Source organism: Notamacropus eugenii, chromosome 2, assembly GCF_028372415.1.
Source record: "Notamacropus eugenii isolate mMacEug1 chromosome 2, mMacEug1.pri_v2, whole genome shotgun sequence".
Classification (NCBI taxonomy): Eukaryota; Metazoa; Chordata; class Mammalia; order Diprotodontia; family Macropodidae; genus Notamacropus; species Notamacropus eugenii.
In genome coordinates, this window is record NC_092873.1 from 223197743 (window position 1) to 223211971 (window position 14229).

The 14229-nt window shown below is 40.7% G+C and overlaps 1 protein-coding gene across 4 annotated transcripts in view; it reads left to right on the top strand.

Annotated features, from left to right (window-relative positions):
- Positions 1-9910: 9910 nt before the first annotated feature.
- PEX7 (peroxisomal biogenesis factor 7) overlaps positions 9911-14229 on the top strand; it is an 84075-nt gene continuing 79756 nt past the window's right edge. The window contains exons 1-3 of one of the 4 annotated variants that reach the window (XM_072637685.1): positions 9911-10188; positions 12999-13056; positions 13721-13871. In XM_072637685.1, the coding sequence (XP_072493786.1) occupies positions 10059-10188; positions 12999-13056; positions 13721-13871 (339 nt within the window). In that variant the 5' untranslated portion in view covers positions 9911-10058. The other 3 variants (XM_072637684.1, XM_072637686.1, XM_072637687.1) reach the window with 3 other exon arrangements.

Sequence of the window (14229 nt, forward strand, 5' to 3'; positions counted from 1 at the left end):
CTTCCAGAGGGCAGTGGATCAGGCTGGAGGGAAGGAATATATAGCTGTCCTCCCTCCAACAGTCAAGGCATCTTGTAGCCATCTCTACGAGCCATAGCAACCTACCTGGTAGAAGTTACTGTGCCCAGCAGAGAGTAAGTAGGCCCAGAGATGACAGATGAGGAACCAAGTTGAACTGCAAAAGAGACCAAGCCCAGCGGACTGGATTAAGAAAAGAAAAATCACTGAGGCCCTGAAGTTGACTTAGCCACACACATTCTTTATCTATGAGTCTCTCTTCTAGAATACTTTTTTGTGTATTCACAAATCCCATTGCTGCTATATATATTTGTGGAAAACTGTATCCCAGGTTTATAGGGAGAATGTTTTGTTACTAATGTTTAAGCATTTCAGTAAATGCCTTTGCTTTGAGCTAATTGTGGCAACTGGCTAACTATTAAAAGTAAAACACACTGGTGGGGACTCATGAGCTATAGTTTTATTAGGACAGACCAACAAAGTACCTTGTAACTGGGACAGTCATCCTTTGGGGGATCCAACCTATGAGTGCAAGTTAGAAAAGTGGCCTAGAAAAGAGGCCAAAGAAGATACTTACTTTGAATAAACACTAAATTATATCAGCTATGTATCTAACTCTGTATTATCAGCTACTCGAGTGACATTCCTAAAGTACAGGTCTAACCATATTATTCACCTGCTCAGTGAACTCCAGTGGCTCCATATTAAATCTAGACTCAAAAATCAATTCCTTTCTTTAGCATTAAAAGGCCTTTGCAACCTGGTTTCAATATTTTTTTCCAAGCTTGTTATATATTACTCAACTTTACATAGTCTGTGGTCCAGCCAAATTGGCCTTCTTACTATTTCTCACACATAGAGTTTCCTCACTACTGAAATACACTCCCTCCTCAACACTATCTCTTGGAATCTCAAGTTTCCTTTCCCAGCAAAAATTCTCCCTCCTACATGAAGCCTTTCTTTATCTTTCTAACTAGAGGAGGAGGAACCAAGATGGCAACGTTGTAGGAAGCAATATTGCCAACCTCCCCTCCCAAAAGTCCTCCAAATCAATCCAGAAAATTCACCGGACCAAATCCTGATGGGGAAATTGAGAAAAAAGTTACTGAGACATTTGTCCAGCTCAACTTGGCAGAGCGGAAAAAATAGAGAGGCTGTAGATACTGGAGATAAGTCAGGACCAAAGCATACTGCATGAGGATCATTCCAGTGCCCAGGAAGAAAGTATGAACCAAGGCAAAAAGGAGTCCCAAACCCATGTTGAGGTATCACCAGACCCATACTGGAACACTTCAAGAGGGACAAGAGCCCACCGGCAACTTTGTCACCCAGTACTTCAGTACTGAGTGAGAGTTCCCAGGTGGACTGAGAAGGGAACCTTCATGTAGAGGGTAGCATTCCTGTGTAAGAAGGCCCTGGGAAGTTTACTGAGAAGAAAGGAAGTTCAGAAGCAGGAAGCAATGATGTGGCTCTGATATGAGAAGTAGAATGGGGTCTCAATTCTAGCATCTAGCCCATCCTGCAGAGGAATACCTAGGGCAAGAATCCCAGAGCAAAAAGGAACCTATAATTCTATCACTCTGAGCTAATAGCTTTCCAGGTGGCAGGTGGGGCTAAGTCCAGCAGGCTCTGCTCACAATCAGATCATCTGAGGAGCATTAAAAGTTTGAGGTCACCATTCTATCCCTGAGATCCTGGAATAATACACAATTCTACACCCCAAGAAAGCAGCAATAGGACCAGCCCAGATCTTTTCTCCATAAGCAAAGTAGAGCTCAGACCTGACATCAATTCTGAAATCAGGAAGCAGGCAGGAAGAATGAAAGAATCCCCTCAGAAACAGCTTAGATGATGGCAGGGAGCCTCAAGATACAAACCCAGAAGAAGGAAATGGCTCTGAAATATCTATAAGCAAGGCCTCAAAGGAAAACACAGCTTGGGCACAAACTTAACTAGAATTCTTGGGAAAGATGAAATAAGAGGGGTGTGCATGTGTGTGTGTATGTGTGTGTGTATGTGTTTAAAAAGCCAAAATGTTTTTTTAAAAATAGAATGAGAGCACTTGAGGAAAAAACTGGAAAAGAAATGAGGTTATGGAAGAAAGAATTAGAAAGGGAATTAACAGCTTGGCACAAGAGGTATAGAATATTGCCTGATCAACAAATTCCCTGAAAATTATAATGGACCAAATAGAAGCCAATGATTCTAGAAGGCAACAAGAAATATTAAAACAAAGCTGAAAGTCAGAAGAAAATAGAACAAACGTAAGGTATTTCATAGCAAAAACAAATAACCTGCAAAACACATAAAATAGAAAAAAATTTAAGAATCACTGAACTATCTGAACATCAATGACAGAAAAAATAACCTAGACAACAGATGGATTGATTGATGGGGCGGGAGGGGAGGGAAGGGGAGAGGAGGGAAGGGAAGGAGAGGGAGGGATGGAGGGAGGGAGGGAGAGGGAGAGGGAGAGGGAGAGGGAGAGGAGAGAGAGAGAGAGAGAGAGAGAGAGAGAGAGAGAGAGAGAGAGAGAGAGAGAGAGAGAGAGAGAGAGAGAGAGACTTTCTCCTTTCCTTAAGAGTAATTCCCTCTTAGCAGTCTGGCTCTAACTCTGGAATCTTCAGATCCAGAATTTGGATTCCTCCATGACTATATTAGACGAATCCATTGCTGAAATAACTGCCATTTTTTATACCTGGGCCCTAGTTTTAAATGTAGATCTGATTCTTTTTAGCATATCAAAAAATATTTTCCATGTAGTATCATTTGCCATCATTCAATGGACATCACCCTACAATCCTTTCAAACTCATCTCTACATTTTAGTAGGGTTGTAGGAAAATTCCTTAACATGTAGTTTGCCCTGTTGCTTGATGAATTGATTCAATTGGAGTCTCTGGGCTTTTTATGGTCACATAAACTTCCTTTACAAAGTTTTACCTCTGACACATATGACCATATGACCCTCGGTAAATCACGTAACCTCTAAGTGCCAAGTTCTCTAAGACTGTAAATTGCAGAGCAGTTGCAATTAACCTTCAGTAGTAGAGAGGATTTTCCTTATTGGGTGTTTCTTCCACCAATGATATCAGGGTCTGGTCATCTCAACCCTTCAGTTTTTTAAAATTAAAAGACGTTTTCACTTCAACCAATCAATCAATACACTTCTATTAATACCTACTATATGTCTGTCACTGTACTAAATGCTGAGGATATAAAAAGAGGCAAAAGACTGGCTCTGTCCTCAAGAAACTTACAATCTAATTAGAGTAGACAACATGCAAATAAAAATATACAGAACAAGCTACATATATATGATAAGAAGTAATTAACAGAGGAAAGGTACTAGAATTAAGAAGGCTTATCGAAAGCTTCCAGTAAAAGAAAGGATTTTAGTTGGAACTTAAAGGAAACCAGGGAGGTCCGTAGGCAGAGTGGAGGAGGGAGAGCAGCCAAAGAAAATACTGGGAGCAGAAAGATGGAGTGCCTTGTACTTGGAATGGCAAGAAGGCCTGTTAAATAGAATTAAATACATAGAATATGAAGAAAAGTAGAAAAAATGAGTAGAAGTTGAGTTTGAGATGATACAGACTTAGGTTTACCTCAAAGTAAACCTTTGGTTCAATGTTTATATCTGATTTACAACTGAAAGAATGCAGCAAAACAGCAAATTGTTGGTATTGCAATTATTTTTTAAAGTAGAGATTTCAGATTAAATGAAAAGAACTCTGAAAAAAGAGGTCCTAAATCAGATCGTATCGAATAAATTTAACAGGATAATAATAATAATAATGAGAACTCACCTTTACGTAGTGCTTTATGACATGCAAAGTGTTCTAAAATATTATCTTGTTGATTCTCACAACAATCCTTTGAGGGAAGTGCTGCAGCTATCCCCATTTTACAGATATGGAAACTGAGACTGAGAAAAGTTAAGTGACTTGCTCCAAGATCACACAACTAGTAAGTAGGATTTGAATCCAGATTTTTCTGGAGTCCTCTAGCCATTCTGCCAACCTGGTTCCCAGAAATGTAAACATCTCTCTCTCTCTCTCTCTCTCTCTCTCTCTCTCTCTCTCTCTCTCTCTCTCTCTCTCTCTCCCTCTCTTCCTCTCTCTCTCCCTCTCTCTCTCCTCCCCCCACTTCAGTTCTGCTATCTTTGTCTTTCCGTGGGAAATAATGCCAAAGAGGAACACTCTTACTGTTCAAAGAAGCATGAGTGTGATCAAGTTGCCTAAAATCAACTCATGATGACTAGAAAAAAATATTCTTCTGTTGTCCTTAAGAGGCAAAATTCCAGTTTTTGAGTGGTACTTGACTACCACCTGGTGGTTTCAGTTTGAAAACATTTTCAATAGTCATTTTCAGCTACAACAAATTTGCTCAATAAAAGGTCAAATTTGTTTCAATAAAGGATAAAATCTGTACCAAGACAGGAAAATGAGAAAAACACCGGAAATACATGTATTTCGTGCACACTGTTATATGTATATGTCCATTTTTGACGTCACATTCTTTTAAGGAAAGAGTGGTTATTAGGAAGCAGTTATGAAGTTCAGGAAGAATTAAACTTTGAGGAAGAATTAGGAGGAGGAGGAGTCTTCAGGAAGGATGATAAGGTGGAGACTTTTGCGTAGGGGAGCATCATTAAAGAACCTTCAGAAATGGCTGTGGGAGAAGGAAACAAAAGGATCAGTCAGAAGAAACTGGAGGCAAATGCTTGGGGTTGAGGTGAGGAGTAGGAGGAAATCTAATGGAGTTTTCAGTTTCTTAAAAGATTTTGCTCAGAAAGGATGTAGGGAACAATAGGCAAACTTGACATAAAATCAATCAACAGAAGACTGTATTTTTGTCTTTTTAAAACTTCTCAATTTACTTTAAGAACATTAACTGTCATTGTTTTAACATTAAAATAATTAAATGCACCCAACTTACTGTTAATCAAATTCCTATCCAGACTTTTATGATGAGTATGTTAATCACTGAGTAAAATTTAATATCACATAAACGAGTCCTACTTGGCACCTATCCCCCTGCCCCTATCCCATGGAATTTTATAGCTAATGATTACTGCCAACATTGAAAGTTCTGAGATCAGTTTTACTAGCTTCTTTTCATTTGCAAGTGCAAACAGGCATGACTCTGTTGGTTTCTGTTTTCTCTGTTTCAGAAATCTTGTTCACTGCTTTTAGTTATTGATAATAATACTAAGGTTCAACTTTCCTGAGGTTTGCAAAATGCCCAAATTGTAACCCTCACAAGGGCTGTTGGTCCAGGTACATGTGAGACATTATATCTCTGAAAATCCAGTGACTAAAATAAGGGTGAAAAGAGAGTGAAAACTTTTGAAGATTCAAATTCACACAATCCATTACACATGACTGTAAACTAGACTATGTGATATTTTTCCTACTTTCATACAGCTGTGAGAGATGGCTCATTAATAGCCATGGCTCAGCCGGAAAGTACAGAAGAACACGTCCTTGATGATTTAATGATACTAATGACAACTAGAATTTGTATAGAGCTTTAAGGTTTGTAAAGCACTTTAAAACTATTAATTCATTTTATCCTCAGGACAACTCTGGGAGGTAGGTGGTATTATCCTCATTTAACAAATGAGGAAACTGACATACCAAGAGGCTAAGTGACTTGCTCAGGGTCACACAACTGGTAAGTGTCAGAGGTTGGATTTAAATTTAAGTCTTCCTGACTCCAGGTATATGTACACACACACATATGTATGTATATAAAATGTATATGTATACATATTTACACAAATACACACATATGTATGTATCACTAGCTGGCTATATACTTCATACTTTTTGTATGGATTATAGATGGCTCTGGGTGAGAGAATGAGGTTGCCTCACTTAAATATAATTTACTTGCAAGTCAAGACATCACCTCCCTGACATCACTGTTCCTCTTCAAGAAGGAAGGACAAATAACAACAACAGTAATCTTTGGTAATATGCTACAATCCATTAACAAGCATTTATTAAGCACCTACTATGTGTTTGGCACTGTGCTTGACACCATAGCCTGTCTGTATTCACTGTGCTTCTATAACACCCTTCTCCAGGCTCACTCTCCCAATTTGCAGTGGCAAGGCAGATTAGGTCCCCATGGGGATTACTAATCCTTCAAGGATTTAGGAGTAACCCCATGGATGGCTATGGCTATCTTCCTAACTTTAGTTTCTACTAGTTCCCCTTAGGAATCAGCTAGGAGAGTTTATCCTTCAAAAAGATCAATAAGAGAAGAAAAGGATCCATCTGTACAAAAATATTTATGGTAGCTCTTTTTGTAGTAGCAAAGAATTGGAAACCGAGGGGCGTCTATTAATTGCGGAATGGAGGAACAATTTAGGGTATACTAATATGATAGAATACTATTGCACTGTAAGAAATGATGAAGGGGATGGTTTCAGAAAAACCTGGGAAGACTTGTATGAACTGATGCATAGTGAAGTGAGAACCAAGACAACGATTTATACAATAACAACATGATAAAGACAATTTTGAAAAATTAAGGAACTCTGATCCACACAATGACCAAACACAATTCCAGGGGACTCATGATGAAACATGATACAGTGATGAATTTAGAGGGCAGATTGAAGAATATTTTTTCTTTCTTTCCTTTTTTTTTGGCATGGCTAATTAGAGAATTTGTTTTGTATGACTATACATATTTGAAATGGAGATTTTGTCTTTCTTGCAATGAGGGGTGAGGGGTATATGAGGATAAGGAGGTACAGCAACAGCAAGCACCCTAACACACATCCAGGATGACCTATTTGCACAGGTCCTTAGATTTGCTTTTCTAAGGAAAGCACCTTCAAAGGGGGTCAGCAATCTACTCTAATTACATTCACCAACAGAGAAAATAAAAGCAGAGAAATAAAGACCAACCAGCAGGGTTTCTAACTGTCTGACCATAGGCAATACATACAGCACAGATCAATGGATGGATCCAACTGTCTGACCATTACATACATACACAGTTACCAGAGAGAGAAGCACCAACATCTGGCAGTCTCATCTGGCACATGAAGCTTCTTCCAAGCCCCCAAAGCAAAACCTCACCTCAGAGAATATATACACTTTTCAGAGCCAGAGGGCACAACCCTCCTGATCCAGTGCCTCATTAGCAACTAACCAAAGGTGTGGGCCTTCCTACAAAACAAGCCACCCCTAATCAAGCTTCCTGTAATGGGCTCACCTGAGACCTGTTAATGGGCAGGGAAGATCTCACTTTCATTAATATTAAAGAAGGCAGATCTTCATGTGAAAAAAATGACAAAATTCAGGAAGTAGACTCAGTTCAGGGGCAAGGGCATTTACTCAATTCATAGCAAGAACAGTGGTTATAAAGCAATCCCCCAACATGGGAGTTGGGGGGTCCTCACTGTCTCATAAACATACAGTCTGTGGGGAGAAGGGTAGACACAATCTTAACATATAATGGCAATGGACCAAACATGTAATGTTTGGCCAAGGCACCTCAAAACTCCAGAAATGCAAGATCTTACTGTACTTTCTTTGGAGGGTTCTCACAAAACTGGTCAGTGATCCACAAGTTTCTCTGCTGCTCAGCTTGACCAGCTCCTCATAGGGCACAGTATTTCCACTGGACAGGCATTTCAGGTGGCCTCATGTCTTGTAGAGCATGGTGCCTCAAGGACATAGGTCTCTCTGCTGCCGAGCTAGATCCCAAAGGTCACAAGAAAGCGACTTCTCTGCCTTCTCATTTCTGGCTTGGCTGTTGCTGGGCTGGATGGCAAGATTTCTCAGATACTGATCTTGGCTGCTTCTGGGTTGGGCCAGTCAGGGGCTGAATGCGAATGTGAGACTGGATCAGAAAAGTCATTTTGCTGTTGGACTGACTTTCCTCAAGGTACAGAAGTAGAAGTGTAAATGAACTCCTTGGCTGCTCTTCTATGGGAAGCTGCAGGATTATTCTACTTTCAGCCACTGACTACTAGGTCTCTATTCAGCTGGAATGCTAAGGATCCTCTTGAAGCTAGGAGGGGCACAGCCTAGGATTGGCAGAATCCTCTCTTTGTCTTCCTCAGAGGCAAGAAAACCTCAAAGAATCAAACACAACTGAAAACAACTGAACAACAACAAGCCCAAGCTCTAGAGATCTGACTTTTCCAGGAAGGGGTAAGGAGAGGTCTAGACTTTTTGGTTCTCTAGTCCTCTCAGGTTCAAAAGCATCTTCTTCCAGTAAGGCATTCTATTTAGAGTATCAGTATGTCTAGCAAAAAAAAAAAAAAGTTTAGAAGATAGTAACTATTTCATTAAACTTGTACAGCTCCTCCTGGAGTTTTAGCTAGAGGCCCAGTTTTTGTGGTATTGATTATACATTCATTATAGTTTTCATTTTGATTTCTTGAAAGATGGCTCTGAAAAAAAAAGGCTTTAAAAAAGCCCATAGTGTTAAAATGGAGCTAGTTGACTATGCCTTTAAACCCAAATGCCTATGGCTTTTACCGAATGGCCAATAATAGCCCCAACCCCAGGCTCTGAGGCTCACTGTTTAGATTCTGATCGCTTAAAAGGAGTGTTCTGGCCAGAAACTCTGACAATGAAGTTGATGCCCCCATTGCCAGAGCTAGATCAGTGCTTGGGAGGTTCCGAAGAAAAGTCTGGGAGAAAAAATATATCAGATTGACCACGAAACTGAAGGTCTACGGAGCCTTGTGCTGACCTCATTGTTGTATGCCTGTGAAACATGGACAGTTTGCCAGCACCATGCTAGAAAACTGAATTGCTTCCATTTGAACCCTCTTAGGAAGATTCTGAGGATCACCTGGCAGGATAAGGTACCAGACACTGAAGTCCTTGCTCAAGCTGAACTGCCAAGCATTCAAACTACAGAGAGTGCAACCCCAATGGGCTGGCCAAGTTGTTCGAATGCAAAATGTACGCTTGCCAAAAAGACTATTTCATGGAGAACTTGCAGGGGGCAGGTGATCACATGGTGGCCAGAAGAAGCGATACAAGGACACTCTCAAGGTCTCTCTTAAGAACTTTGGATTTGATCGTGGAACATGGGAGACGCTGGCACAGGACCACTCAGCACAGCATGCCCACATTAGAAAGGGCAGAATTAAGACAGTACAAAGTAAACTATGTTGCGCAAAACTGGAGTAACCACCCCAAATATGCAGGTGGACTCTCTGTGCCCAGCATTCCGAGCTCATATTGGTCTGATCAGCCACAGTCGGACCCGTTGAAACTTGACTTGATCCTGGTGATGTCACTTTGGTCCTCTCCAAGAACCAAGGATAACCAACCAGCCAGCCAATTGGCTTGCATGTTGTCTCCCCATCAGACTGTAATCGCAGGGGCTGCCTGGGTTCTTGTCCTATTAGCAGGATCCAGCACAATGCCTGGCACACAGTAGGCGCTGAGTGAATGTTACTGAACTGAGTTGATGCAGAAGGAGGAGAGCGCTACAATTAGGGGGAGGACCACGAGGTCTGAGCCTGCCCTTAGAAGCTGACTCTGGGCTTCATCTCCAGACCGGGAAGGAGGAGAGTATTCCATATATTGCTCTATAGATAGTCATCTATCTATCTATCTATATAGAGATCGATATATCTATATGGATAATATAATCTGTACAATATATATACTGTGTGTGTCTGGAACAAGGTACGCGCTTAACACGTTTGCTGACTTGTATAACGCAACCGAAAGGCAGTAATTCCAACAATCCCAACTGCTCTCGAAAATAACCCGCGGCTCCTTTAAGGACAAGTTGGAGACTGCGCAGCAGAGCGCGCCGCCTCCTGCTGACATGGTCACCGGAGGCTTCCGTACTCTTCTCTCTCTCCGGACCAATCCGAATCCAGACTGCAGGCCCCAAAACACGCTCACTTCCGCTCTCTTACTTCCAGAAGCTCAACCAGGACCGCTTCCGCCTTTCTCCCGGAACTAGAGCCGCCGCCGCCGCCGCGGTTCCCTAGGGAAAGGGGAGGAAGGCGAGGGGGCGGGGGGCGGGAGGGTGGCTGGGTGGGGGATGAGCGCGGCACACGGCAGGGGCGCGCAGACGCTGCGGACCCCGGGGCGCCATGGTTACGCCGTGGAGTTCTCTCCCTACTTGCCCGGGCGCCTGGCGTGCGCCACCTCCCAGCACTACGGTATCGCGGGTGAGGTCCCGCCCCTCTCCCCGCTGCCCACCGGGGGGCGCTCCGGGCTCTGATCGCGGCGGGGGAGGGGGGCCAGCGTGGCTCGAATGGTCCCCTCTTGGGGCGGGCTCTGAGGAGAGCCTGCAGTTTGGCTGAGTGAGCCTGGGCGGGTCGCGTGAGCTCTTTGAGGGTCAGGTTCTTCGTCTGTAAAAGGGGGATAATTCTTGTTCTGCTTACACTAATTGTTTTAATTTAATCGTCATCGTGAGGACGATGCTTTGAGCCTGGCTATGTAAATGTGAATCATTAGTAGAATCGTGGCAAAGCCGGGATTTTCCTCCCCCAAGCCTACCTGCCCCACTTAAGTGCCCCATCCTGGGATTTTCTCTTGTCCCCTCCTTCCCATCAGTCACCCCCTAACTTAAGTTCTAGTTCTGGGGTCTGTTTCACGTGGATCCTTTGTTTTCCTACGTTCACCACCCTCCCTTTGGACCCGCCCTAGTGCAGATGTCACTTTGACAGGCGGCTGTATTCCTGGCTCAGAAACCCCCGGGGGTATCAGGGTGAACAAACCGCTCTCCTTACTGGGATTCAGCAAGTTTCGCAATTCCACATACTCTTAGTCTATCCCCCACTTCTCAACCTCAGTCCTCTGACAAATTGTCCTGTTTACTCAGTTTTCTGTGCATGCTTCCCCCCCCCCCAAATCTCTCTGAATTCTCAAAGTGCTTTGTGTTTTTCTAATATGCTTAGAATTTTATTTTCATAGTTACTTGTGTGACAAACACCCTTTATTAGATTCCCACCCCCCACCCACCTTTCCATTAGATTTTAAATTATTCAGTCATTTTTGTGTTTCTTTTGGCTCTTGGAATCATGCCTTACACAGGGTAGATAATAAATATTGAATTAAAGTTTTGATTTTGATCCTGGCTCTTTGCCTAATTAAATTGAAAATTTGAGCAAGCCACCTTCATCCCTCTGGGTTTCAGTAAAATGGGCGTGATAAGTCTGCTGTGTCCTCTGTAAGCAACAAAGTAATGCATGTAAAATTATGTGCTTTGAAAAGTATCTGTGCCAAGCTGGAGTTGGACACTTTAGAAGGTAATGTAACTCTACAGTTACTAAGTTATCATTTTATTTGATCCTCAAAACAATCCTGGGAGATAGATGATGTCATTATCTCTGTTGTACAGAAGAGGAAACTGAGGCAGACAGGTTAAGTGACTTGCCCAGGGTCACATAGCTAGTGTTTGAGGTCATGTTTGAACTCAGGTCATCCATCTAGCTGCCATAAAAATAAATAGTTTTATTTTTTCTAGCCCACCTGAGTACTTAGGGACTTGGGGGCAATTATTTTATCTTTTCTTAAACTTTCAGGAAGACCCTTCTTTTGTACTCCTCAGTGTGCCTGGTGGTTGCAGAAGCAAAGCTTCTTTTGTTTAGAAGGGGGGAAAGAAACTATTCTGTAGTAATTTGCCTGTTATGTGTTGGGCGTTATCAATATACTCTAAAAGAAACTGAACTAAGAAAATGGATTCTTCCTTTTGATAAAACCTGTTTCCTGCATGGTATTTAGAATGAAATGCTACTTTTCTTGCATGAACATGATGCTACTGACCTACCAGCAACTGGTGTGTGTCTTTATTTATCAGAAGCGGTGATCAGTCTAGAAAGATCTTTCTGTTCTTTTGCCTTTGCTCCACTTATGGTCAACCTCACAGATTTATAGGGTAGTTATGTGGGAATTTAAGTTCTAGTTTATGGCTGCAGTAGAATGAATAATCATTAGCTCCAAGAGCTCATTTTGTGCAAGATGCCCAAGCGAGGTACTGGGGATATGAGGATAAAATTGAAATCTTTTTTACCCTCAAGAAGTTTGTGTCCCACCATGACTTTAAGACTTTAATCTTATTGACAATGTGTTTTCAACAGGTGAATTAGCTGGCTTACCCCAGAACTGGCAGAACAAGCCCGTATACCAGCTTCATTGCAGGATGCTTTTTTTCCCTCAATAGAATTTTTCATGGCCAAGAATGCTGAATATCTTGAAATTAAGAGGAAACTTTGTATTTATATATTTATACTATCATTTTCAAAATTACAATAATTACTGTTAAGCAATATATAACTAATCCGGCCTTGCATAGAATAGCTATTTATAAATTCACTTTTTACTCAATTAATAAACATTTATTAAGCACTACGTTAAGTACTGTGCTAAACTCTGGGAATACAAAAAGAGACAATCCCCTCAAGAAGGTCACAATCTGGTCATCCATTTAATAGGCTGAAATTTGTTTAAAAATCTCACATTTTATAGAGAGGGGATAGACTCAGGGTGTAGATGGAGACATGTTTTTGGACTTGGCCAATTTAGGACTTTGTTTTGCTTAGCTATTTATAGTTATTACAACAGTATTTTATTTCCTTCTTTTGGTGGGAACCGAGGTAAAAGCAGATTTTTGTTCAATGAGAATGTTATTAAACGTGTAGAAAACCCTCTTACATTTTAAAGGTAACTTAAAATAAGTTGTCAAGCTTTTATTATGTTCTTACTATATACCATATCAGTAACTATGCTAGAGAAGTTTAAAAACATTTCCTTAACTGGAATATTCTCTTTTAAAAGGCAGATTTTGATTGAATAATGAGTCCAAAGTGGAGGGGATGAGGGTGGGGGGGAGAGAATAAAAAAAGGAGCTATACTTCATTACATGCAACCTTGTTAAACTTGGTAGTTTCATAGTACAACTAAAGCAGGCTAGCTGTAGTATTAGTGTTAAACATAACCTTGATTGCTCCGTTTCCCCCCTCCTCCTCCCTTTTAGGCTGTGGAACACTCATTGTACTGCAACAAAATGAAGCTGGGATTGGACACTTTAGAAGGTAATATAGTTCTATAATTATTAAACTAACATATTTAATGTTTTTATCACTGCCTGTTGAACAAAGTTGGAGTGTTTTCCCATAGTCAAAATTAGGCTTATTTTGAATGAATTTGTTTTAATAAAATAGTTTTATTTGGAAATAGAAAATATTTCACAAAATTGTATGATGTGTAGCTTATTTTTGCTTTTAAATTTTGCTATGCCATGCTTCTTTCAAAACTAATCTTAACATATATATATAATTTTAAAAGTCAAATACGTAAGAAATTTTATACAAAATATGCAATAATCCTGACCCATTTCTCCATTGTTTTTAATACTGTTAACTCTTGATTATTCAAGAGTCAGTTATCTAGTTTGTGAATTGTTTTGTATACAGTAGCCTGTACTTTTTTTTCTCTAGAGACTTTTTCATTAACAAAAAAACTAAGTCAGTAAAGGCAAGGATAGAGAAGAGAAAAACATTGAATTAGCTAATAAATACTTGTCTATTAAAAGTAAGCTTGGTGGGAAAGTTAAAATTATTGGTCTAAATGAGTAGTATTAAATATTTGCTCTTCCTGTGTCCCAGCCAGAATTAAGAATAAAGTGTCAAATTCTGAAGTTATTATTTCAATATCCTTTGTCATTACTAAAAAATTGTCTTGGTTACCTTGGTGTAGTTTTGACTGGAATGATGGCCTGTTTGATGTGACATGGAGTGAGAACAATGAACATGTCCTAATCACATGCAGTGGAGATGGGTCTCTGCAACTCTGGGATACTGCTGAAGCCACTGGCCCTTTGCAGGTGTTTAAAGACCACACACAGGAGGTAAGAAGGACCTTTGACTGGGTTCTTCTTGTTCTTGTTGCTTAGACTTTGTACAAAATACTCTTCAGTTAAGACAGATGTTCATATACAGGATCTTTGGATATGGAAAATATTCTCAGGCAGCAATATTATAATTGATAAGTATTCCCTCAATTTCCAATTCTTTGCCACTACAAAAAGAGCTTCTGTAAATGTCCAAATAGGTCCTTTCCCCTTTTTAAAAAAAATCTCTTAGGGATACAGACCTAGTAGTGGTATTGCTAGATAAAGGGTATATACAGTTTTGTAACTCTTTGGGCATGGTTCCAGGTTGCTCTCCAGAATGATTGGATCAGTTCACAGCTCCACTGACAGTGCA